The sequence below is a fragment of the Hypomesus transpacificus genome, chromosome 2 (genome assembly GCF_021917145.1).
Source record: "Hypomesus transpacificus isolate Combined female chromosome 2, fHypTra1, whole genome shotgun sequence".
Classification (NCBI taxonomy): Eukaryota; Metazoa; Chordata; class Actinopteri; order Osmeriformes; family Osmeridae; genus Hypomesus; species Hypomesus transpacificus.
This window is the reverse complement of record NC_061061.1, coordinates 13,503,227-13,528,696: the sequence shown is the minus strand read 5'-3', so window position 1 is coordinate 13,528,696 and position 25,470 is coordinate 13,503,227. Positions and strand designations below refer to the sequence as shown.

Below are 25,470 nucleotides of genomic sequence, written 5' to 3'. Positions count from 1 at the left end.
CCCTCAGGGATCTGAGATTTTTTTTGGGGGGTGAAGTAACCATGAATGAACCATTTAAGAATGCAAGCCTGTGGTCATAATGCTGAACTACACAGCAGTTGTTGTAACCTGCTGAGATTGACCTTGGTCTCTCGATCCTGGACATCTATTTCATTAAAAGTGTTGACAAGCTGAATGTACCGCTGTCACTCTATACCTGTGATTATGCCTGTATGAAGAGGTGTGTGTGTGAGGGATTGGAGAGTGGCTTGAAAAAGGGAACAAGACATGAAATGCATGTATGTGGAAGAGAGAAAGACATCAGACTGGGTGAGTGTGTTTGTTTTTGAGATGGAGCTATAGTACGGTGAGACCAGTTTTTTATATACACATACGAGACCTACAGTAATGAATTACAGTGCTTCCAAGACTCCTGAATACAGCCAAGACTCTACAATAATAGGAGCCGTCTCAGCTTTATTTACTTTGATGCAGTTGGTCTTCTAAAGGTATTGCAATTTCTGTATATTTAAAAGCACAGTACACTTAACCAGTTCATTTCACTAACATAATCACAGACATGCATTGGGATAAGAGATGTATCCCTCTTTGTCTTTTAAAGCTCAAAAGAAAAGGCATTTCTTAATCAAAGGTGCTTCATTCAGAAAAGGAGATATTAAGGTGAGGTCTGATGCTAAAACGTTTACATAAGTTGGGGGGTGTCGTGGTTACACTAATTGAGAGTTGGTTATGACAAAGCCTTTTCTTTCATTTGCTGCCTTTGTTACAGTTACCTTCACCACCCAAAGAGGTTGGAAATGCTGCACTTCAACCGCACAGAGCTGCCGTCTCTCCTGCTCGCTTTCCTACAGCACTGCCTGAATGGAACCGGGGTGACTGTCCCTGTGTTCCCTCAGAATAATACTACTCAGCAGACAGTTCTCCCAATAAGTATAACTATGACTCCAGACCAGGCTCAGGGGATGGTGTACATTTTGCTGATTGTGGGAATGTTCAGTTTCTTTATATTTGGCATCATGCTCAGCTATATCCGCTCTAAGAAGCTGGAGAGTTCCCATGACCCCTATCACCAGTACATTGCCCACGACTGGACCAAGGCTATTACCTCCTCAAAAGCTGTCACTCAGGTACAGCATGGGGGAGTCCTAAACCATGGAGAAAAAGGCAAAGACCTCATTGTCATCCGCAACCCTTCAGCATTAGAGCAGCTTCCAGGATGAAAATGGGAATAGACAGCAAACCAAAAGTTAATTGATCCAACGGAAGAAAAAATCCATCTGTATTTATAACTTTAAGAGTTCACACTGTTAGCATTCTATTATAAGATAAATACCATGAGTTTTAATAGGTAATGAATATTGCAGTTCACAATCGAAGTTTGATTATCTTATATGAGTGAATAGTCAGTTGAATCACACAATTTGTGTGATTGGAGATAATCACTATTTTAAATTAGCTTTGCTTTTGACCCAAATTTATTGTGGTAATATTTGAATATGTCATGGGGTCAGGACACAGTATTGCATATAGAATGGTTTGCAAACAACTTTGAAGACATTCTTTAAACAGCAGGGTGAAGCAGTCTACAAAATGTTTTTAATTAACAACCAGATGAGACATTACCTTGAATTTTTTTAATGTGTTCATACATCAAATTTTGAAATCACTATTCAAAGTAGAGTATTCTAAATCACAATGTATCAATGGTATCGATGTTGATTGATTATTCATTTGAGTAAATTCGTCATCCATGATAGTAAACCTTGTGTAGTCTGTTGTGTGCCCACTTTAGTCCTCTTTCTCTCCTCCCTCCTCTTTTCTTTTTCAGTTTCCCTTTTCATCTCTCTCTTCTGTCTGTGCTGGTGGGCCGCTTTCTCTGCAATGGCAATCTCACGGTCCAAACTGAAATGGACCATCTGTCGGGAGAGCATTGGTACAACAAGGTTGAAGTTGTCCACCATTTTATTTAGATTCACAAGTTCCTCCCGTACGGATCCACAAAGCTGCTGCCATTGAGCGTTCTCCCTCAAAGTCATAGATTCACCTGACTTTGCCCTCCCTTTCAGCAGCCTCTCACGGAGCTGCACAGTGGTCTCACGGATGTCACGCTGCATGACAATCCATGGTGGCTGGTACCCGTTGTCTATGAGGATCCGGTTGAGGTTGTGGGTCATGGGGTCAGCATATGGGTTGTGGTCAAACTTGTTGATGGGCTTTCCGGAGCCGCTCAAGTTGCGAAAGTCTCCACGGGCCATGGACTCCTGGATCAGATCCTCTACCAGCCTCTCAACTGCCTGGGTAATCTTGATCTGCCGGCTCTGCTTATCCCTCACCACTATTTCCCCTTCTTCAGCCGCTGCTCGTTCATGTTCCTTCTGGCGATAGTCGAGTACCTGCCCAACTGCTCTGTCAACACGGAACTGTTGGTATTGCCTCTCCCGCTGACTCGGTGTGCCCAAGCCAATGCCCTCATAGCTGAGATAGTGTCGGTGCTGAGGAACCATACCTTTCATGCTATCCTCATCCTCCTCCTCAACGTTCTCTGCTCCGCTGGCCTGAACTTGTCTCTTGTGCGCCAAGACTGCACGGTAAGCCTCCTCAACCCTGGCAAATAGCGCTGCATCAGCTGTGGCAGTGCCAGAGTCCGGGTGGTAGAGCTTTGCCATGCTTAGGTAGGCTTCTTTCACCTGGGCAGGGCTGCTCTCTCCATCCTCTGGGAGCTGCAGTGCCCGGTAGTTGTCCCGAAGCCTGTTGCTGATGAAAGGCTTGGAGCTCAATCTGCGGAGCAGCAGTAACTGGGGAGCCAAGTAGGGCAGGATCATGGTAGTTGTCCCTATGGAAGACCAAGAGCTGAACTGTGCCACTCAGGTCAGTCAGGGCCAGCAGTGCGGCAGAGGTTTTCTATCTGCAGAACAATATCAAACAAACCTACATATTGGAATTAAAAAATTACCACAGAGGAAGTGTCAGCTTTATCGTGCCACTAAAGGGCAACATCAGAAGATAATTAATATTTAGTCTATAAGTCTGAGACCACATTGATGAGGGAACTATTTTTAAGGATTTTCTATTTTCTAAGGATCTGATCGTTTCAATTTAGGTAGCCTTCACTGTTTCTTAAAGATACATATTTTTTCAATCAACAACTATCTTTTTGTGTTAGATCAATGCCCTGTGATGGCAATAATGATAGACATACCTGCTTTGCTGTTGTACCCTACTTATTAGTTTGCTGCACTCAAGTATAGGCTTGTAATCCCACGCCAACATTTCATAAAACTTGAGAACCTTGCTTTATACGTAATTTATGTTTTGAATGTAAAACATGCGTCCATCCGTGCTTTGACAGAACCTGTCAAACCTGTTTCATAGAGCAAGTTTACCGAATAAGACATGCTTATGTCAGTGACTCTCCCTGAAACAAACCTGGTTTGAACTCGCTTTATGAAACAAGCCCCTGTTCTACTTGCCATTAGCTAGGTATACCAGTTTAATTCAGTGAATGTATCTAGCCACTAGCTACCTTAGCTAGATATCTCATGTCCTTGAGGTAGTCTACTCATTTGTAACTATTCCACGGTGACAGACTCAGTGGAATATACGGATAACAGCATGCAAAACTGTTTATCAAAAACCACGGCATACTTTTAGCAGGTGAACAAAGTAGCTTCTTCTTCGTCGTGTTCTTCGTCTTCTTCTTCTTCTTTATATTCAGGTTGGCGGCTCGCGTCCAACTATAAGGCGAATATAGCGCCACCTACTGTGCTGGATTGTGTCTCAGGTCTGTCACGGCCAATTTACATGTTCTCTTCCACACCCAGTGTCACAAACATCCATAAAATGATTGATAGGGAGACTCACAGAGAATGATTTAATATAGCTAAAACTGTAGGACATCTTGGATAACAGTTGTCATGAAGGATTTGTAAAAAAGATGGGATCACCCTGTGTACCCAGAGAACTGCTGGCCACAGACATGCCTGGTTGAAGGAAACTTGCTACAGTTCAGAGTTTTGCTAAAAAAGCCCAAAACATTTTGCTGCAAAAACTATAATTAAAAGTTCAGTAAGTTCAAGTTCAATGTTGGCTAACAAATGTACTCTCTTCTAAACAGGTGCGCCACCAGGAATTTTAAGCCCCATGATAGCATTTTTTTGTTTGTTTATAATTTCTATTCGTTTTTCATTTTTTGGGGCCCCCGTCAGTCAGGGGCCCTTGGAATTGTCCTAACTTTTCCCCCCTATGAGGCGCCCCTGCTTCTAAACTTAAAGACACAGGCAGTGAGCAGGATCAAAATTCCAGTGAAAGGGATTGAGACGATGGCCACGTACAGGATCCAAGGCTCGGGGAGAATCTTCTCTTCTGAAGAACACAAGACCAGAGGATAAAGAACTGTGAGAATCATACACCTTGTTGATGTTATACTTTTTACACTCTAGCCCTTATACTCTTTTCATGTAGCACTAGTTATGAACTACTGTTTCTTTTTTATGCTTAACGTTTTGTGAGGCCTAAAGGGATTTGTGGTCTAGTGATTGTAGCAAGGGTCGGCTGGCCTTTGCTTAATCAAAGGCTTAGTCCCTGTGTTATTTTATTTCAAAAGCCAACTTGGAATCCCTTAATTTCTTGTTTTTTTGTGTGTGGGTGAATACCCTCTTCGTTTGCAAGACTTTATCCTGTTAATTGTTCCCAATTTCTTAACAGATTTTTGTAACTTTTATGTACTTTGTACCATCATCTTGGAATAGATTTACAAAAGAGTCTCAATACAGATTAATTTGTCCCAAATCTGTGTTTCTAAATCATAGCTGAAGGACTTCAAAACACAGTTTTGTTCAAATTATTACTACGTAACTTCATGGACTAGACATTTTCTCTTCAACATGCTGATTAATTAATTTACATCTCTACTGAGATTAGAGTATCAAGGTTAAATGTCTTGCTACCAGCAACCCCCCCCCCCCTCCAGTTCTCAACAACGCCCAGAAATTAATGTGGTCAAAATAAATGTAATACAAAAATACACTACCAGGGTAATAAGAGTAGTTGCGGTTCAGTATCAGTTTGGATGCCAGGTTAAGCTTGCACTCATAGTTACCAGCCTCTTTCAAGGGGATGTATACAGACAGCTGTCTAAAAGGGCTAAAGAGGGTGTCATTTCTTCTTGTGTCTATTGGCACTCCATTATGGTACATTGACAAGTTCAATCCTGGATCCTGAGAGACATTTATGGCACACCGAAGCTGGTCCTTACTCTCAGGAAGGACATCAAAGATAGCAGAATCTGAAACACAAGACAGACAGACATACACACACACACACATCAGATGATATCTGATCCTTTGCAAAAAGCAACACTTTGTTTAAACATTTATTATCTAAATCATTTAAAATGCTCTTAAAATACCACACCTTGTAAAAAGGTGATAGCTACATCTTGTCAATTGAAAGATGTGAAATTACCGTAAATTAAGAGTTTAACTCCTGCTCCCCTCTTCCTTTCACTATCTCCATCCCTCTCATATGAAAGCATGCATTGATATTTCCCACTGTCTTCCCACCGAACATTCCTAAAAAGAATAGACTTGTTGGGTGAACTTTGAACATCGTCCAGAACATCCACACGGCCGTTGTATTGTGGCTCTTGGTTGGGAAACAGTCTTGATTTGTTCTGACTCATAAACTCCCAGTACAGAATCGGCTTGTTGGAGACTTTCATGTCGGGGGTATGGGTGAATACGCAGTTTAACATGGCATTTCCACACAGTTTGATTAAAACCACATCCGGTTGCTGGACAACGTTAATCTGTGACCAGGTACCTGACAAAACAGATTTTATACAATTATTGAGTAGCAGCAGTATTTAGTCCAGTAAATTATCAGTCCCTGTGATATCAGTCCCAATGATAACATAAAATCACTTTCTCACCTGAAAGAAGGTAACAAAATATAACACTATTCCACAGATGTTTCTTCCAACGTGCGATGATTGGGCCACAAAACATCTTTGTTGACTAAATACTGAAATACATCGAGTCTGAATCTATTTAGTTCAAATAAATGTAGACTAAACACTAAAGCAGAGGAGGAACACAGGATGCGTGGTTTGACTGTATTACTTCCTCTTCCAAAGGTTATTGTGGTTACAATACACACAAAATTTACTGGTCGACATTATTAGCTGCCATATTTGTCAAGACATCATAGACTACATTGAAATGTATCAAATTTAGTTGCCTGCTCCAACCAGATGTAATATGTAACTTATTTAATATGTACTGATGATATGTATTACACACCACCTAGATCAATGTCTTAATGTATTTCAAATGTATCTCAAGTTCTACTACTTCATTCTCATTAGAATTTTGTGGTTAGTGATAGCGTTTAGAGTACATTCTGAACTCATTGAAATGAATGTGTGACACTGTGACAACAATCTACTGTGTGGTCGTCATTTCACTGTTTAGTGGAGACTGAGGATGTGGGTGTACTGCAGCGGCGTAACAAGGACTTGGCGGGCCCGAGTGCAGATCTCACCAACGGGCCCCTTACCGACCTATCGTCAAGCGAAATTATTGAGTGTTGAGCTTAGCGATGCGCAAGGAAATTTAGGCTACTTATGATGTACAATTAAGGGTAACGACTGCTCCTTCTATGTGAAGTTGGATGACGGTTTAAAAAGTGAACGTCTCTGACTCGCGAGTCTCAGGCTCTAGATTATGCTTGCTACAACACGGAATGAGCATAATGGAACAGTCAGTCATGAGCCGACGTATCTGCAACGTTTAAATAGAGCACAGAGATGAAAAGAAAATCTGATCATTTACCGAGGCTTATCCGACGTTATGAATGACGTTTCGATCTGTCATGTGTGCTATCTGGGTACTAGTAAAAAAAAAAAACAGTCACTTCGATGGTGAATATTTGATTTTATGTTCGTTAGATATGCTAGTTTACATTTAGTCTATCTAGCTTTAGCTATTTTCCGACTACATCCTGCACATAGTTTACTATATCTAACCTGGCTGCTGCCTGGTATAGCCTCGGCCTATATGTGAATTTTTATGACGTTTAATAGCCATGTCAACTGCATACACCAGACAGTTAACGTTATGTAATTATTAGCCTACCCTGGTGGCTGAGTTTCACACTCATTGCTGTTGCCGGGCTGGGGGTCAGACGTAGTGTCCTCTTCAACACGCTTTGCCACAAATCCAAATGAGGATAGTTTTGACAGCTTTGCCACCCTTAAATCTTGCTCTTTTCGTTCCTGCCGCTTTCTGGAGCCACTTTTATGTTAAAGGGAATGGCATGGGGTAGCCTAATTCGCTTCAAAACGCTAATGCAACACAACTGTAGTATCCCAACAACAACTGTCTGTGGTATTCCAACAACTGGATGGGAACAATCGTGTGTGGGTGGGCGGGAATCTTTGACAACAATATTACAGAGACATCCTTGCTATTTTTCGAGGGCAATATTACTTAATAAAAACGAGATTTGTTTCATTCAGCAAAAGGCAAATGAGGAAAAATGAATTATTTGCTGTTGTTAACACTGACTGTTTTTTATTGGGCAGGTGATAGCTCAAAATTCTGAATAACTGACACCATAATTGAGAAATGTTTGCGAATTCATAAGACTGGATCATATGTGATCCGCAACTTGCGATTTTAGAGCGGTGCAAGGGGCCCGGTCAGATTGCCTTAAGGGGCCCGGTCAGGTTGTCTCACTTTTACATCGAGGACGGGCCCCCTTTCGCCACGGGCCCTAGTGCAGCTGCACTCCTTGCACTCCCTATAGTTACGCCACTGGTGTACTGCAGATTTACTGCAATCATGTTCTGGTTATTGTTATTATCATGATAAGGAGTGAAGTTATACATTTAATCTCTAACATATACAATACAAGTTATAAAAGAAATACTGTAGAAATCGTACATTATCATCCTTGATTTATCTTTTTTTGTGGGAATACAAAACTACACTGACCCTAAATGAAACAAAATAATTCTGCGAAAAGAAAGAAAGACAGAAAGAAAGAAAAAGAAAGAAGGTATTTTGTGTACAACTATTTTTGGTATCAGACTTCAGAGGTGTCAACTGCAGATATTTTTCACAACATTTCCACAGGAAATCCTCACGCCCTCTGCAACATCCTTTTGACACATTTAGTGGCACCCCTGCAGTGGCACCCTTGACGATTGGTTGCAACTGAGTTTCAGTCAATCTAATCAATCTCAAAAATAGTTCGTGTTTTTTAAGCCAGTTCTGTTTACTTTGACTATCCCTTATTACCTGTTTCTCAAATGGGGGTATGGTTACCCATAGGGGCACTTGGAGGTAGGCCTACTACAGGGGGGCTTGTGAGATAAAGTGGAGTAAATCATCAAAATATGGATATAAATACTTATGGATACACTTTATGAAAAACAGTAATGGGGTACTTGGATTCCGAAATCAGGAAAATGGAGAACTGAAGCCAAAACCACTGCTTTGCACCTTAAAAAAACAGTGACACCAGTTCACGGCTTCAGCGGAAGTTCTCACATTACGTTCAGTGCCAACGTAACATCGTTCACTCACAGTTACGTCAGAACGTTAACCGAAGGGAAGTCATCATGGAAGACATCGGGGTAACTGTGGAGAAGAGCCAGGTATAATTTTGAATGTTTGAATCCGTTTATATTTGTGTTTTCTTATCGCTTCCGAATTATTGTTTTATTGTTTGAATTATTTGAAACGGTTTAAACTATTTAAAATGGCACCTCTGTAGAGATAGCTATTTTTACGCTCGTTAGTTAGCTAGTCTACATATTCTAGCCTAGCTACGCTAGTAGCAATCGAGCAAATGCTCTGTCATGCTATGCTAGCGTGAGACTGTCATAACTGGTTCTGCTGGCTAGTTGCTAACATAAAAGCTTACTAATTCAAAATCGCTTCCGGCGTTTACCTTTGAATGTATTCTATGTATTTGTATTTTATGTATATGTTTCCATATTTACTATATTTGCTATTTAGAAGTTAGATTACATGTTAACATTACGCTTGCCAACTAGTTTTCTGTGGACAGGCTAGCATAGCTATCACCACCAACAACACCATCAGCTAGCGTAGTGTGTTGGAATGGTTGCTGGTTAGCCAAAACATTGTTGTATTTATACAAATAACACTTAATGAGAGCAGTGCTGCTCCTCTTTTAAACATACAAATGTAGTAGTTAAGTCTATTAAACATACTGATTTGTGTAATTTATCACAAAATACGTACAAAATGTATGCTGCAGAAATGGTTCATATTGTCTATTGTCTCAGTATCTATTGATTTATTCTGTGATTTTATTTCTGTTAATCTATAGACTAACTAGTTTCTGGTTTTTAGTTGCTGATTTTGATTTATATCTATTACATTATCAAGGAATATTATTTGTTCTCTGATAAACTAACGTATTTACCATTCTACACAGGAGGACATCCCTGTCATGCATAGTTCCAGACCCCAGACAGGTCTCTCTTTCCTGGCTCCAGAACCTGAGGACCTTGAGGACCTTTACAGTAGATACAAGGTTAGAATTTCAGAGACTATTGTGTAATTATTTTCTTGTTACGAAACACAAAAATGTATGATTACTTGTCAATGCAGCAAAGTGTATCAAATTTGACTTACTGAGCAATTAACAACAGAACACATGCTACTTGGATAGTCTGCTTTAATTACACACTTATTGAACATAACCAGAGCTAGGACCATGTAGACTTTAAGGTCTCATACTGATTCAGATATTTAGGCACTGTAAACAAAACAAAACACCTATATATCTGTATGCTATTTGTATTAAATAGTTTTCAATAGGACACACCGTTTTCCGTATGGGTTGAACTAAAAAGACTGATATTTTAAAGCTGATATAAATATCAGTCAGCCTTCTAGTTTTATGTAACACCTCCCGGTCACCCCCTTGTAGAAGCTGCAGCAGGAACTGGAGTTTCTGGAGGTGCAAGAGGAGTATATCAAAGATGAACAGAAGAACCTAAAGAAAGAGTTCCTCCATGCTCAGGAGGAGGTGAAGAGGATACAGAGTATACCCCTGGTCATTGGCCAGTTCCTGGAAGCTGTGGACCAGAACACAGCCATTGTGGGCTCCACAACAGGTAGAAACAGTATCGGAGAGTATCATACAATATAATGATGAGATCGATGTTCACTCTTTGAGATTATTTAATTAAGAGCCTAGGTGCAATTGTATTTTTATCCAAACTTACTTCAAATTAAGTAACTTACTTCTTATGGTATGCTGCCACCCTATTCACCTTACTTACTACAGTAATAGTACTATTTACATGTGTTTTTTTTGTGCCAACTAAACCCCCACTTTTTTGCTCTTCATTTGTAAAATCCTTTCAGGTTCCAACTACTATGTGCGTATCCTGAGCACCATAGACAGGGAGCTGCTGAAGCCCAATGCCTCGGTGGCCCTGCACAAGCATAGCAATGCCCTGGTGGATGTGCTTCCACCAGAGGCTGACAGCAGCATCATGATGCTCACTTCAGGTAGCAATGTTGTTTTTGAATGTTGGGCTTCAAAATTTGGCAACCTCGAGTCAACAACTACTAACAACTAATTTTTTGTATGATATTAAGCATGTCTAGGCTACCAGATATGTTTTTAATTTAAAAACATATATAATATCTTGAAATAGCCAAGCTCTGATATTATATTTCATAAACAAGTTGTGTTGAATTATATTATGCTACTTTTGTTACATGGCTACAGAATATTATTAATATTTATAACATAAACATTCATAAGGGTGTTGACAGTAGTATTTATCGTCTTTAGTTTGTAATCTATATATTATTTGTTTGTTACTTTGCATCGTCACATTTTTCTAAATTGTTTCATTTCAGATCAGAAGCCTGATGTTATGTACGCTGACATTGGAGGGATGGACATCCAAAAGCAGGAAGTGAGAGAGGCGGTGGAGCTACCACTTACACACTTTGAGCTCTACAAACAGGTTTGTATGTCTGTCTTTGTGTCAGTGTTAAGTTATTTACAACTTATTGGCAGGTCATCAAAATGTTTCAAACTGTGTTTTACCATCTTTGCTTTGTCGATCCAACCTTTTGTCTGGCCTGTCTGTCCTTAGATTGGCATTGACCCACCTAGGGGCGTTCTCATGTATGGCCCCCCAGGCTGTGGGAAGACCATGCTAGCCAAGGCTGTGGCTCACCACACTACAGGTACTACTCAGGGTCAGGCAACAGAAAGTGAACTTCTATTTATGGTATCAGACATATATGTGATACTTGATGTTTGTGTAACAACATTCTTACTATTTGACAACTAACTCAAAGTAGTAATTTTTCTACAGTTAATATCATATATCGTAAGAATAATTATTACTCTTTTCATATTCTTTTCTCCTTTCCCAGCGGCTTTCATCCGTGTGGTTGGCTCTGAGTTTGTGCAGAAATACCTGGGGGAGGGGCCTCGTATGGTGCGAGATGTTTTTAGGCTTGCAAAGGAGAATGCGCCTGCCATAATCTTCATTGACGAGATTGATGCCATTGCAACCAAGCGCTTTGATGCCCAGACTGGAGGTATGATCAGGGATATTAGCCAGCAAGTCTAGTTGCTTACAATCAACAGGAAGTTATTAGATATTCTGTGTTTTAATGGGATCGAAAGATTTTGAATAAAACCTGTTATGTTTGCTATCTTTTCAAAAAAGTACAGTTAAACAAGCACCTACATCCAGGTGAAAGGCCAGATAAAGTATAGTTTAAGAAAGGCCTCACTGCCCTGAGCTTTGGGTTCACACTAGGGTTGCCAACCGTCCCGAATTGTCCGGGACATCCCGAATTATGGGTGATTTAGATTTGTGCCGTCAGGGACAGCTCCAGTCCCGTATTCCAATCACAGCCTCACCGGACAATTGGCCAATAGGCTACTGTAAACGCGCAAAAACTCGGGACACGGTTGTTGCTTGTTGGTGACGGTGTGTGTGAACTGGCCACTGGTGAGCGTTATTTTGTGTCAAAAGGAGAAACTTGTAATAATTGTCTCGACTATTACTATGAACAATACATCCAAGCGAGTAGCTATTAGTGGTTTGCCGAAATTACACTGAAATTAGTAGTTTTATGGCTAATGAAAGCTTGTGATTTCCGTTATTGTTGGTCAGCTGTTGGTGCGCGCGCATGTGCGTGTGCGCACCTGGAAGAAAGTGTCCCTAATTTGGGGTTGAGAAAGTTGGCAACCCTAGTTCACACATATGGCCTGATGTTTTTGATTTGTCAGACTAATCTGATATACAGCATATTGCCCCAGAAAGTGATTTTGTAGAACTGCATACTGATACTAGTTAATTCATTTTATAGCAGATTTGGCTTATTTTGGGGGGATATATCTGTTTTTAAATATACTTTATTATACAAAATTAGGAATTACATGTACTAGTGAATTATACTATTAGTTATTATCTGCCGTACAAACCTTAAATTATCTTCTTTCCGGCCCTGCCAGCGGACAGAGAGGTGCAGAGGATCCTCCTGGAACTTCTTAACCAGATGGATGGCTTTGACCAGAATGTCAACGTCAAGGTGAGGAGCACCTGTCTTGTCTTTTCTCACTATTTCAGTGCCCCCAAATAGTGATGCTCTATCATGGTTGTGTAGCTTTAAGTTTTGCATACATTTTAGAGCACTGGTGATACCTCGAACTTGCCAAACCCTGATTAGGAAGCCTTAAATAACCCTCACCCCATTTGGTTCAATGCAGGTGATTATGGCCACGAACAGGGCAGACACTTTGGACCCAGCTCTGCTACGTCCAGGTCGTCTGGACAGGAAGATAGAGTTTCCCCTGCCTGACCGTCGGCAGAAACGCCTGGTCTTCTCCACCATTACCAGCAATATGAATCTATCAGAGGAGGTGGACCTGGAAGACTGTATCCTCTAGCCTATGTAGGCCCATCACAGTTATTACATAATGTGTAATAACCCTAATCATACAGATTTTTGTATGTTTTGTATAATCAGTTGAAGTGTGCTTTTCAGTGTCGCATGGTTTGTCATGGTTGTCCTTGACTGGTGTATAGATGTGGCCAGACCAGACAAGATCTCTGGAGCTGACATAAACTCCATCTGCCAGGAGGTGAGTGTGGCTGTGGTATGGAAGTGACTAGAAAATCTTTTAATTATGCAATGGAAATATTGCAGGATCATCATACTGTTAAACAGAGGTTAATAGGATGTTTATCCCCACTGCTGGAGTCTATGTTAAGATGTGAAATGTTTTGATGGAAAGGTGGGTGGCAACTTGGGACTACTTGGAGAAGAAAAAAAATGCTTGATGGATCTATTTTTCTACAACAGTATCTTGGCCATTTTTACCCACTGAGTTGGATTCCAAACAAGTATTATAGGTACTATAAAAGACCACTGAATTCAAGGAACATTTAATTTACCGTGTTTTGTCTCCCTCTTTTTGTTCCTCCCTTTTATTCTCACAGGCTGGCATGTTAGCAGTGCGGGAGAACAGGTATATCGTTCTGGCCAAGGACTTTGAGAAGGCCTATAAGACTGTAATTAAGAAGGACGAGCAAGAGCATGAGTTCTACAAGTAGACAGACTCCTGGGTCTTGTGACTCTGACTTGAAACACATGCATATATAAGTAGTCCATGACACACTTTTTTGAGCTGTCTGAAGATTTTCAAAATATATTTGAATTGAATCTTCCTAGTATAGTTGAGTTTGTATCTGTCTGTACTTCCTTGTTAAAACAGTACTCAAAAATTACCATTAAAGACGTTTTCCATAAAGAATTAAGATCAATGTTTCATGGCCTTTTTTTAATGAAAGTAAATACCACTTTTCTGTATTTTTTTTAAATGAAATGTACTTTTTACTGTATTTACTTCTGAACATCCTCAATGGAGGGATGGTGGTTAACTGTATTTAGCACTGTCCTTATTTGATTGATCCACCACATCTACTACTGTAAACCTTAAGAGGCCTGGGACCCAGATGAAGCCCTCCCTGCTCTCTTCTTCCCCAAGTTGCACAACCCTGTTAACATGTCTACAAAAAATCAGTCCTTGCCTGTACTTTTCTTTTAATAAGTGCCAACTGCTGAATCAGAGCACATTACAGTACATTCATTCAGCTGACCCTCTTATCCAAAGCAACGTACAAATACCGCACAGCATCACACTCCACCACGTTCCAAATACAAACATGCAAATTGTTGCGATGTTGATCATGGTTTTGCATTTTAGGTGTATATTTGGACCACCAGGGGTAAGTAAGAGGGTCTATTTGTGTGCCCAGACCACCTGATGGCCACACAAAATAAACATTACTGTGTGATGAACTAAAGCGCATACAGAGATGTTCAAGACACTCCTACGTTTTCCAGACATTTGGAAAAACTCATCCCAACGTCTATGAAGAAGTGTATCAAGCAAGCATTAGGACAGGGTGCTTCATGCCCCTGCTCACATCTGCAATACCAGTTCGCCCCCTAGCATAATGGAAACTGGTCAAAAAATCTGTAGCTGATTGCCTAAAAGCACGTACAGGACTGTGATGTAAATGTGCCCCCTAGAGGAATTAAGTTAACATTACGAACTGTGACGAACTAATCCAGAGATTCTAGTTTTCCCCCACCCCCTACACACGTTGCACAAATTCGTGACTGTTTACTAGTGCATTAGTGGATTAAACACTAGAATGGGCCAGTCAAAGTAAACATACAAATAGCAGGACAATGACAATCATAAGTTTCGCCCGGAAAAATTGACACAACTGAGATACGACCACTTCCACGTCACGATCCGAGCACGATACCGCCCCTCACTCAGAGTTGCAAAAAATGTATTATTTAGGGTAATCCATTCAAATGGAATCTGATACGGAACTAACTCCGTCTTCTGACTCAACGCGTTCTGGAATTGAATCACATTCCCTTTCAATTGAATAATACAATAAAAAAGTTTTTGGAGTTAAAAGTCTGTGGTTAGCTAGCTGCATGCCATTTTTGCTTATTATTTTGCTACAATAATGTACACAATCGTTGTGTTCGATGTTGGTAGAACAATGTAGTACAAATGAGTCAAGTGAATGACTCAATTGGAAAAATAATTATGAGTCTACAGGAATTACATAGAGTCGTTCGAACGAGTCGTTCGAATCGTGCTTAGCACCTGATGCCGATGTGTGAATCAAAGAAGGATATAGAAGCGCAGCACTACTTCCTGCTTAGTTCCTTCTTAACGACACAGTGCCCGTTTCAACTTCTTAATAAGCGCACGGATCAGAGAGTGTGAAACTGAAGTTCTACATAAGTTACGCCGTTTGCAAGAAGGGGTGAGTCTTGGAGAGAAAAACAAGAAAAGCTTCGAGGAAATAAACTGCTAACACCTTGGTAAGCTGCCAATGCGTCATGGCATGGCTTTCCCTTTCTCGTACACCTAGCTAGCGTTCGGGTAGCACTAGCGTACTCTTCCTTGGAACCTGGGCGACGATGTCGACTTCTAAAGGGGTAACATTGATAGTCATTGCATTTCTATTGTCATACTATTTTGACAAAAAACATAAGCCATAGCTAATATGGATAGTTAAGACGTTTATTACACTGCCATGTTAGCTAGCTAACTAGCCTCTCGAGACAGACCTAGGTTAGTACAGGCGTTGTTGCTGGTGCACAGCTGTTGCCTGACACAGCTGATGATAGTTCTGTGTCAAAGCAAAACTCTTGCTTCTTTCTCACATGCTTTCGAACGTTGGACATCATAAATATCATGATATTTATTCTGACTGTGGTTATCATGTCGTAGCATAGCTAACTAGCTAGTATTTTAAAGAGCTTGGCAACAGAGAGAAATAGACATGTGGCGCAATGGTTTAGCATCCAGAACTAGAACCCAGGTTCACGGATCCATACTACTACTGTACTGTGTACTTGTCGATTCGTCGAAGGAAATGTACTGTAGTCCTTTAGCAATTGCTATATTGGTGGGGTGTGACAGTCCCAGTTGTTTTTGCTTTGGTCACCACCAGTCATTTACATATACATGTATTCATTTAGCAGACGCTTTTATCCAAAGCGATTTCCAAGAGAGAGCTTTACAAAAGTGCATAGTTCAATGATCATGAGCAACGAGATAGCTTTGATAATGATTAATTATACTTTAATGTGCTTGGCTAGTTAGTTGTAGCTTCTGCGCTGAAAGCTGATGGCATTAATGATCGAAGCAAAAATGATTTTTGGTAACTTAAAAGTGTATTGTTCTTCCCAGTTTTTCTGTTCATTTAGTATAGTTGTCGATTTAGCAAAACATATTTCCAGGTAGCCTAGTTTACATGGAGTGATATTTGGGAATTAAAAAATAAATACTATTACAAAAATTCCCAAATTATCATTTTTTTCCAGTCAATTGCGCATTTCTTTCTCCTATGTTTCACCTTCGTTCAATGTTGTATTTTTCAGGTAGGCTACTCCTTACCGTAAAGACAACAGTGAATAGTGTCGAGTGACACTTTGTATGAACAAAAGGGGATGTTAGTTTATGACTGATATTCTTAAGTATTGTTTACGTATTCCTCCCTCCTAAAATACCCATAACACCATCCATGCATTGAACAATATTAAGTGAAGTAGTAGAAGGCTACATGCACTGTAGCAGTGCTCTACTAAGTGTCACTCCAGAAGAAGTGTGAGAGGAGGTTGTTTTGGTTCTACTCAGCAGCTTGTCCCAGTGGACTCAGAGCCCAGGTAACCGCTGGAGAGCCATGTACCAACAGCACTAGCAATGAACTGGCATTGCACTATATAGACTGTTAGCATTAGTGGGTATGCCCTAGTGGCAACATCCAACGTGTGTGTGTGTGTGTGTGTGTGTGTGTGTGTGTGTGTGTATATATATATATATATATGTGAAGTGGTCTCATTTAGTTCAATGCTAGCTATCTGGTCTGGAGCCACAATCTAGCCTGGCGTTGTCATACTCATAATTCGAGTCAGAATATGAGTCTGAAACCGCTCCGTTGGGCTGCGAGTATGGGGTGTGTTTCAACTGAACTCGTAATAAAAATGCCTCTTCGCTCAATTGGATATACCTACAACCAATCAGAGCAACGTAGTATGTTTGTTGAAAACGAATTCAACCCAAGTGCTCTTTGGTGACGTGGTTGATTACGTTACTGTTGATCATCTGTCCATCAAAGCCCACCCTGACAATTTGATTGGTCCGAACAGCTCCTGTTGTCGTTAAAAGGCTTCTGCATAACTAGATAACGACCCATTCATTTGAATCAGGTGTGTTGGAGCAGGGAAACATCTAAATCATGCAGGACAGGGGGTCCCTGAGGACCAAGGTTGAAGACCTCTGCACTACAGCATTAAATCTAAAACGGTTTTATTTAGTGACCCATTCATCGAGGTATGGATAGCATGGCCTAAATAACAGCCTCAATGAACAACTGTGTTGGATCCACGTTAATCCAATTTTTTGAATCTCTCAATCTGCAAATCCAGGGCTTCTCTTGAGTGGGATTAGGATTGGCAGTTTTAAGTAGCCTGGATTTGTAGGTGTGAGTGTGACTACAACAGACCATTTTAACAGGAGTTGTAGGGAAGGCAGTCTTGCTGTCTTTTTCCCTGCTCTTAACAAAGGGCCTCAGTCTGGAAGTGGATTTATATTGGGGCCCACATCAGACCTGGCTGTCCAGGCTCTACTTGGGCATGTTGTTACTTGGAAAACAAGCATATATAATATTGTGTTGTAAATCACCTAAAAAGATTGATAATTGGCAAGATAAATCATTTGCAATTTACTCCTGTCTTTTATGTCTTTCAGATTTGTCTTTGTGTGATTAGTCCAGACCCTGGAGATCCGGTTGGGTGGAACATCCTGTACAACTGGAAGCCTCTTTGCTGTGTAGTGTACTAGAATGCGACAATAGTCCCAGGTGGCAGACCCCTCCCTCCCTCCCTCTCCCCTCCCCCAACAACCACCCTGCTCTCCCCTTTCCTCTCTTTTTCATCTCATATCTTTTGATTACTCCTCCCGTGGTCAATACGGCCCACTCCACATGGCTCTAGCTTTCAAGCCAGCCAGCAAATGATTGGAAGCTGTAGTCCTTCGGACTCCTGCATATGCTCCCACCTCTCCTGAGGACAGCAGAAAGCAGTACAAGATCGCACAAGCAAACTGACAGCCTTTAAACTAGAAGAGTTTCAACCATGGTGGAATGGACCACTGACATAATCACACTGAGGGAAGTTGCAGAATGTTGAGCTGGCATCACCACCAACATCACATTGTGCCAGTCACCCACAGGACTACCAGACAGACAGCATCTCAACCTGTGGTGGATAATGGGATTGAAATATAAGTGACAAACTTTATGTGCATTTTTGGATATAGTCTCTCTAAACCTCACTTGTGCTTTCTCCATTTATCAGTAAACCCAAAGTGCCTTTTGGATCTTTTTTCATTTTGCCACACTCCCATATGAGAACATTGCTGTAACATTTTTGTAAAGGACCTAAAACTTATCAATGTGATTCAGCACATCTGTGCCATATTCAACAGCTGCACACATTATGGACTCTGTGTTTACAGTAAAACTTCCTTTATTGTGGTATAGTTGACTGTTAGTCACCAGCACCAACCAACCAGTCAGCTGACCAACCAGTGAAAACCACTTCCTCCTCTGTTGCCGTGGCACTCTTTCGCTAACATGATCACAATCCAGTCCAAATGGCGCTACTTGTTCATGTTCCTGGGCATCCAGTTAGTTGTTATGGCACTGCTCTCTCGTGAGGGCTACCAGAAAAGGGTCACCTACTTCATCCGCATCTTCCGCAAACCTGATAGCAGTGGCGGTGGGTTATCCCAGGGCTGCAACAACACCAGCGGGCCAGATGTCTTGGCAGGATCAAGGGCAGGTGTAGGGGCTGATGTGTACGCCAACCTATCCTTGCTGGCCAGGGTTCAGACCGGAATTGAGGACATGCCCTTCTGCCCAAAGACATCCCCTCTCATTGGTGAGTTAACCACATGTTTTCCCAGTGTAAAGTTACCAGGCCCTGCCTTGTCCTTCTTGTTTGTTGCTTGTTGAGGATGGACAACAGTACCTTGGAGTTGACACCTGAAACTGTAGAAGGATTTTCCACCCATGCATCAGGGAAAAACAATAGACAAGGTTGGTGAGAGTATTGAATCACCATCCAGGAAAGAGTCAATACAGGTGCCAAACAGGTTTGACAACTGGGAATTTTCCTTCTCTTGGTTCAACATTGTTTGTGCTGAAACTTATAGAACTTCTCCCATCTTGTTTTTACAAGCTAGTTGGACATCGGCCTGATTATTTAGGTTTTTGCGACTCATTCGAACTAGCAAAACAAATGTGTGTGTGCTTGCATACTCTAACTTATTATTATCAAAATGAAAAAGGACAAGTGGCAATATTATTCTGGAACAACTGCTGGTAATAGCTTCTACACTTTGTGACTACATAGAAAGGACACAGAGTAGGAATTGAGGCCATCAGAGCCATCACCACGGCAGAAATAATTTTGTATTATTTGGATGTGGCTTACCACACAAGAATACTAATGTATTTTATGGCCATCCACAACTGTTTTTGTATTCTGTTTATTTGAAGGTTTTTCCATCCTGCAATTGTTTCACATTCTGATTTTATAGAACGCTTATTTTAAAACTGGAATTCTCCTTAAGTGTTTATACATGGTGTTTTTCTGCTTCTGTAAAATAGCTTGAGAAAAACCTGAGAAGTCTAATTCATGTTTGGTTATACTTTTAAATACCGAAATGGGAACTTATACAGAACTGACAGTTATTCCCTGTATCTTACCAGGTGGGCCAATCCATGTCCACTTCCCTTCGGGGTTAACTTTTGCTGAAGTACAGAGGAAGAATCCACTAGTGGTCCGTGGGGGTCGGTACAGGCCGCCAGACTGTGAGGCGCAACATCGAACTGCCATCATTATTCCTCATAGGAACCGTGAACACCACTTAAAATTCCTACTCTATTACTTGCATCCATTCCTGCAGCGGCAACAGCTCAACTATGGCATCTATGTCATCCACCAGGTGAGACGCACACAAACACGCAGAGTCTACTAAAGAAGGACACATTTTAGACTGACGAAATTGCTCTTATTTGACCATCTGCCATTCGCAGCAAGAAAGGTCATGTCTTCACCCTGCTGTGCTGCTGTTGTGTTGTAGGCTGGGAACTATACGTTCAACCGAGCAAAGCTGATGAACGTGGGCTTTCGCGAGGCTATGAGGGAGGAGGACTGGGATTGCCTCTTCTTCCACGATGTGGACCTTATACCAGAAGATGACCGCAACACATACGTGTGTGACTCCCAGCCCAAGCATGCCGCCATCGCTATGGATAAGTTTGGCTACAAGTTAGTTTTATGCCCCCATTATTTGCTTTCTAACCTCTCTTTCTGCTTTCACCCATTTGATGTTTGCCATTTGGTCTTTTTACTCAACAGTTTCAACAGCTCCTCTGTCTATTTCATGTGTTGTCTTTTTTCAGGCTTCCATACAAGATGTATTTTGGAGGAGTGTCTGCATTGTCACCTCTGCACTACCTTAAAATGAACGGTTTCCCCAACAACTACTGGGGCTGGGGAGGAGAGGATGACGACATTGGCATTAGGTGAGTCTTAGTAAAATATAATCTGCAGTATTTCTTTTGTACCATGTCTAATGAATATTCTTTATTGCTGGTATTAGTCCTCTAGAGAACAGTACTTTGTTCGGCTTTGTTCAGGTTGGTAAAAGCTGGTGTCAAGTGCTGTGGTTTAAGCAGTCATTAGAGGGTGTGACACTGGATGTGGCGCAGCACAGAAGACAAAACCACCAAAAATGTAGTGGAGAAGGTTAGAAGGAAATCAAAAAGGAACTTGTGAAGTGTGGACAGCCGGAAACAATGTAATTCTGGACAGGTTTGTCTTCCTTGCTTAGGCTTCTTGAAGATCCTGATTCAGGAAAGAGGTCAGAATAACATGAGACTGCTTGTTATCATTTGTATGGGTAGGGAGGTAGGTTACCCATTGAAGGTTGTGGGGGTAGTTGACTCCAGTGTGCACCTGGTACCTTTTGTCTTGGCATGGTGGAATTCCAACACAGTATCCAAAACTCAGAAAAAATGCATTTCAACGATGCAGATCACATTGTAGGAATCCAAAACCAGCACAAATCCTATAAAAATATTTGTGGTAAACCTGCAGATAACCCACAAATATTTGATAACTATACTGTAAACAAGTTAGCAGAACAGCTGACAAAGTTGAGGAGTTGATTTGCACCGTTCCCTCCGCTGCAAATCAACTCCTCAACTTTGTCAGCTGTTCCCTGTGTGAAAATACTTGGCCTACGTACAGTATTCAACTGTGTTGGGATGAGCAAGTCAAGCATATGTCAGCACAAGCAGCAAGAAAGCTGTTCATTCTCAAGCGTCTCAAAGTTCAGCCTATCATCTATTGAATTATTGGTGATTTACACGGGATACATCCGGCCCCTACTCGAGTATGCTGTGTCCATCTCGATCCCTGGACTAACGAGTTGACCAGTTGGAAAGGATTCAAAAGAGAGCCTGCCGAATCATCATGGGCCGTGCCTACCCTGGATATACAGATGCACTAGCACACCTGGGCCTTACTACTCTAGCTGAAAGGCGTGAGAGACTGAGTCTAAAGTTTGCCAGATCACTTCTGAACTCTGAATTTGCACACTGGTTGCCGAAGTGCAGATCTGACATCTCAGGTAGAAGCACCAGAAATAGATACAAACTCAGCATTCCGAAAGGGTAACACACTGAGATACAGTAACTTGCCATACAGTATGTTGATATTTTATCCGTAGTATGATATTGTAAAGTCAATTTAAAATCCCATATTTCACCTGTTTAATTTAAATGGTTACTTCTCATTCCTCTTGCCTTCTGGCTTGTTTCTGGCCATCAGAGTTTCATTGGGAGGAATGTATATCAAACGACCGTCGCTGAAAGTGGGTCGCTACAAGATGATCAAACACAAACTGGACAAGGGAAACGACGTGAACCCTAGGAGGTACAGTGTCTGTCTTTCTTTAAGCATATATATTATGTTGTAAAACCAACAGGTTATGCAATGTTAACAATGAAATAAATGTGGGGACATTGAAAAATGTATATATAGTTTTGGTCATGACTGTAAATGTGGATGTCTCACTGTCCCCTTGGTCTTTAACGGTTCTCTCTCCCTTCTTGGGACCAGGTTCAACATGTTGGCCAAGACACGACAAACCTGGAAGCTGGATGGCATGAACACTGCAGATTATAAGGTGTTAATGCGTGACTACTTGCCCCTCTATACTAACATCAGCGTTAACATCGGCACTGAGGCCGGTCTGCATGCCACCCAATTATCCAACACTCCTGCGAAAACCCCAGCTAAGCCTCCAGTCAAACTCTCCACCAAGGTTCCAGCCAAGCCCCCTGTCAAACCCAAACAGGACCAACCAAAGAGCCAACACCCCTGAACTCCTACCCCCAAATCTATATCCCATTACACCTGTGACTTATTACCTGGTGTGTGGGACATGCCTGTTACCTTGAAAAAAACCTGTCCTTTTCTTGACCACTGACTCCTATCAAAAACTTTTCCCTTGGTGTGCTGGATTCCATGATAGACACATTGCCTTTTCTGTAGTTTTCTGTAATTGAAAAACTGCAACTTACACCGTCAGTTGTATCAAGATGAAAGAGGGATTGGGGTCACCTCACCCTGACTCTACTACTGGCCATTGATGACTACTCTGCTGTGGGTTGTTAAGGGAACAGTAGAGGACAAACTGACTTTGCCTGTGTTTATTTCTCTGCAGCGCAGTTAAACAGCCACTTTTTGAACCTGAAGTTGCCTTAGAATACATTTTTTTTTTTTTTTGTCCTCACACAATTACCTTATATTTTGTACGATTATAGGTGGTAGAGGGATTGTTGTGTTTTTTCAAAAATTCAATAGCATTTGTTATTTTTATAGCGTAGAAGTTTGATACTGTAGCAAATGTGGTGAATTCTGACTTTTGGAACCATGCTGTGGGGTGTCTTGAGTTGCAGCCTAATGCAGTTGCAGTTCCTCGTATCAAAGAGGATATGTCATTTCAACCTTCCTGTTAACACAATAGTGCAGACATACAGCTCATTTGCTCTTTATGGTTGTCAGTACAGTACAATCAAAACAGCATGTTTTTCCTTATCATCTTCTCCATCTACAACCATGGTATTTTCTATGTTTAAAAATAAATAAATATTGCCTTTGTAAGAGTGGGCTTGGGTAAAAATTATCAATGATTTGCCTTCCGATGAGCAGGCTATCTATTGTGTACTTCATTGTTTACTGGTGTATGCTGTTATTTTTTGTTTAATTCCATGAGATCAATAAGACACTTTATTACATCTTAGTTTAGTTATGTTATGCTGGTTTAAACATTTAATCTCTCCTCAAATGATTAATTTATCAGCACTGATTTATAATAATCAGGTGGAAGAAGTCGATTGCAGTCTTTTGCCTAATGACTTTTACTTTCAGTCTCTTTAGATTAGTGCATCTCCGTTAATGAAGTCCAATGCCACATTACGTTTTCTTTAATTTTACGGTGTGGAATTTACTGACAGAATTTGCTGACAAGTAGGGATGAAGTCTAGTAATGGGCATGGTTGACTTGTGGCCAGTACATAAGGGAAGTACTGTAATAAGGGAACATTGTGACACATATATTTGCCAGTTAGCTGTCGACAACTTCATGCCATGCAACCAATGTGCTTTGAAAGCTAAAAAATATTTTCTTTATAATTTTTTCATTTACATCAACGCTGTTTGCATGTTTGGGTTTCTTTGTAAAGCAACCGCAGCATTCCTTTTGACTCCTATTACGGAGAAAGTGCTGCTATATAATAGGCAAATCAGTCAAAATGGTAACAAATGACGTTGCAAGCAATGCTGTCCATTATTTCATTGGGTTTTTTTCTTGTTTTTTTCTTCAATGTTTTATCTATGCATGTTAATGGCTTGTCTCCAGTCCGTTGTTCTATTTACCTGTGACACGTTATGGAAACGTATAAAAACTACATTTGTTTAAAATAGTCCACTTTTCACAACATTTCAGCCTGAATTCATTCAACAGCATTACCAGTTTGTATGTAATCTGAATATGCATAACAAATATGCATAACACATACAGCTGTATGCAAAAGTTTGTGAACCCTTTCAAAAATAATGAGCCGTTCTAAACCTTATGACTTGAAATCCAAATTTACAAAATGTTTATTGTTTTGAAACATTATTTAAATCGTGTTTAGTACTTGGCAGACATATCTTCCATGTGTTAACTTCCAGAAGTCTGACCTATGAATGTTATGTTTTTACTTTGTTTATATGTGATATTGTGTGTAGAGGACTAAGACTAAATTCAGTATGTAAGGTTTTAAAAGGCAAATTATCTCAAATGGAGGCCAAACTTATGCATACAACTAAAGCCTTGGTAGGCCGGTCTGATAAATCAACACGGATATGCCCCAAAAAATGTGTTCAAATTTAGGTGTGGTTAAGGATGCTTAATCCGCTCTATATATTTGAACAGATTAAGCAACTATGTTTGCTGTATGTGTGTGCTCTTTAGTTCATTGTTAGTGTGACCAACACTCCACAGGGATGTTGATTTACAGTTCAGGATAGTGTGACTTTTTTGCTATAGTTTCTTAATGAAATCTGCACAGTCCAGAGTGGCCTTATATAATGAATAATAAAGAAATTATGACTCAGACACTTGTGTTTTTAGAACATGCAATGTTTTAAATTCAGCCTAAGCTTTTAGGTATGAATACCCTGTTTTGTCTTTTACTATAACGGACCCCCTCAGGTCTGACTAGTTGCTCTCTTCAGTGTGGGTCACGTGGCACACTCATGGCCCGTATAAGGAAATGTGTGATACGTTGCATATGGCCACCAGTCATCCGTTTGAGAGATACTTAATATTTGGTTAAGTGATCAGGAAAGGTTTGAATTTCAGAGCATGTCAGAAGGACTGCGGTGACTGAGAGGCGTGTACTTGAAGAGGGAGGTCTTAACACCGCTGGGGAGCGAGGGGCGAAGAAGCACCGCGGGATGGATAAAGGGGTAACCCTTCTGGCTGCAGGAGTCCCAACACATCCCATCATTGCAATAACTGCATTTTTTTGCTTTGGATTAATAAAGTACTACTTGACTCTATATTTTCAATGTTGTGGCACTATAGACCCAAGTCCCACTTACTGTCTCTGTAGCTACATAGTTCAAATGTACTTTGGGTATGAATATGGGTATAGCTATGATAATTTTATGTAATTTGAGAATTAATCCATCATCTGTTTTGTGAAAGATTTTTTTTGAATAA

The 25,470-nt window shown here is 40.8% G+C and overlaps 5 protein-coding genes across 9 annotated transcripts; 3 read left to right on the top strand and 2 right to left on the bottom strand.

Annotated features, from left to right (window-relative positions):
• Nucleotides 1–610: 610 nt before the first annotated feature.
• LOC124472419 (potassium voltage-gated channel subfamily E member 1) lies at nucleotides 611–1,306 on the top strand. Its single transcript, XM_047027234.1, has one exon. The coding sequence runs from the start codon at nucleotides 798–800 to the stop codon at nucleotides 1,218–1,220; it is 423 nt and encodes a 140-aa protein (XP_046883190.1). The 5' UTR covers nucleotides 611–797; the 3' UTR covers nucleotides 1,221–1,306.
• Nucleotides 1,307–1,619: 313 nt separating this feature from the next.
• Nucleotides 1,620–3,716, bottom strand: dnajc28 (DnaJ (Hsp40) homolog, subfamily C, member 28). Of its 4 annotated transcripts, none has more exons than XM_047027171.1 (2): nucleotides 3,646–3,716; nucleotides 1,620–2,905 (listed from the first exon to the last, which is right to left on the bottom strand). In XM_047027171.1, exon 2 carries the CDS (start codon nucleotides 2,820–2,822, stop codon nucleotides 1,728–1,730), a length of 1,095 nt encoding a protein of 364 aa, XP_046883127.1. In that variant the 5' UTR covers nucleotides 2,823–2,905; nucleotides 3,646–3,716; the 3' UTR covers nucleotides 1,620–1,727. The 4 variants fall into 4 exon arrangements, with proteins under 4 accessions (XP_046883127.1, XP_046883120.1, XP_046883112.1 ...); XM_047027164.1 differs by having other exon boundaries at nucleotides 1,620–2,928; nucleotides 3,200–3,710; XM_047027156.1 differs by having other exon boundaries at nucleotides 3,200–3,710.
• A 141-nt stretch (nucleotides 3,717–3,857) lies between these two features.
• LOC124472394 lies at nucleotides 3,858–6,123 on the bottom strand. The gene is made up of 4 exons (XM_047027190.1): nucleotides 5,930–6,123; nucleotides 5,464–5,820; nucleotides 5,030–5,284; nucleotides 3,858–4,362 (listed from the first exon to the last, which is right to left on the bottom strand). Exons 1-4 carry the CDS (start codon nucleotides 6,003–6,005, stop codon nucleotides 4,241–4,243), a joined length of 810 nt encoding a protein of 269 aa, XP_046883146.1. The 5' UTR covers nucleotides 6,006–6,123; the 3' UTR covers nucleotides 3,858–4,240.
• Nucleotides 6,124–8,555: 2,432 nt separating this feature from the next.
• Nucleotides 8,556–13,837, top strand: psmc4 (proteasome 26S subunit, ATPase 4). The gene is made up of 11 exons (XM_047029828.1): nucleotides 8,556–8,659; nucleotides 9,469–9,567; nucleotides 9,967–10,153; nucleotides 10,407–10,553; nucleotides 10,911–11,020; nucleotides 11,153–11,246; nucleotides 11,439–11,606; nucleotides 12,532–12,608; nucleotides 12,787–12,955; nucleotides 13,106–13,161; nucleotides 13,520–13,837. The coding sequence occupies exons 1-11, from the start codon at nucleotides 8,624–8,626 to the stop codon at nucleotides 13,631–13,633; spliced, it is 1,257 nt and encodes a 418-aa protein (XP_046885784.1). The 5' UTR covers nucleotides 8,556–8,623; the 3' UTR covers nucleotides 13,634–13,837.
• A 1,413-nt stretch (nucleotides 13,838–15,250) lies between these two features.
• On the top strand, nucleotides 15,251–25,470 carry si:dkey-199f5.8 (beta-1,4-galactosyltransferase 3). Of its 2 annotated transcripts, none has more exons than XM_047029848.1 (7): nucleotides 15,251–15,376; nucleotides 17,869–19,061; nucleotides 19,895–20,130; nucleotides 20,269–20,456; nucleotides 20,591–20,713; nucleotides 22,023–22,127; nucleotides 22,314–25,470. In XM_047029848.1, exons 2-7 carry the CDS (start codon nucleotides 18,755–18,757, stop codon nucleotides 22,576–22,578), a joined length of 1,224 nt encoding a protein of 407 aa, XP_046885804.1. In that variant the 5' UTR covers nucleotides 15,251–15,376; nucleotides 17,869–18,754; the 3' UTR covers nucleotides 22,579–25,470. The 2 variants fall into 2 exon arrangements, with proteins under 2 accessions (XP_046885804.1, XP_046885795.1); XM_047029839.1 differs by having other exon boundaries at nucleotides 15,251–15,434.

Excerpts from the sequence above, each read along its gene's own strand:
- si:dkey-199f5.8 (XM_047029848.1), top strand. The coding sequence starts at position 18,755 with ATGATCACAATCCAGTCCAAATGGCGCTACTTGTTCATGTTCCTGGGC. Across the intron at positions 20,131-20,268 it reads GCATCTATGTCATCCACCAG|GCTGGGAACTATACGTTCAA; the intron begins GTGAGACGCACA and ends GTTGTGTTGTAG. Across the intron at positions 22,128-22,313 it reads AACGACGTGAACCCTAGGAG|GTTCAACATGTTGGCCAAGA; the intron begins GTACAGTGTCTG and ends TCTTGGGACCAG.
- psmc4 (XM_047029828.1), top strand. The coding sequence starts at position 8,624 with ATGGAAGACATCGGGGTAACTGTGGAGAAGAGCCAG. Across the intron at positions 11,247-11,438 it reads TGTGGCTCACCACACTACAG|CGGCTTTCATCCGTGTGGTT; the intron begins GTACTACTCAGG and ends CTCCTTTCCCAG. Across the intron at positions 12,609-12,786 it reads ACCAGAATGTCAACGTCAAG|GTGATTATGGCCACGAACAG; the intron begins GTGAGGAGCACC and ends GGTTCAATGCAG.
- LOC124472419 (XM_047027234.1), top strand. The coding sequence starts at position 798 with ATGCTGCACTTCAACCGCACAGAGCTGCCGTCTCTCCTGCTCGCTTTC.
- dnajc28 (XM_047027171.1), bottom strand. The coding sequence starts at position 2,822 with ATGATCCTGCCCTACTTGGCTCCCCAGTTACTGCTGCTCCGCAGATTG.
- LOC124472394 (XM_047027190.1), bottom strand. The coding sequence starts at position 6,005 with ATGTTTTGTGGCCCAATCATCGCACGTTGGAAGAAACATCTGTGGAAT. Across the intron at positions 5,821-5,929 it reads ATTTTGTTACCTTCTTTCAG|GTACCTGGTCACAGATTAAC; the intron begins GTGAGAAAGTGA and ends CTGTTTTGTCAG. Across the intron at positions 4,363-5,029 it reads CAACTACTCTTATTACCCTG|AAGAGAAGATTCTCCCCGAG; the intron begins GTAGTGTATTTT and ends TGTGTTCTTCAG.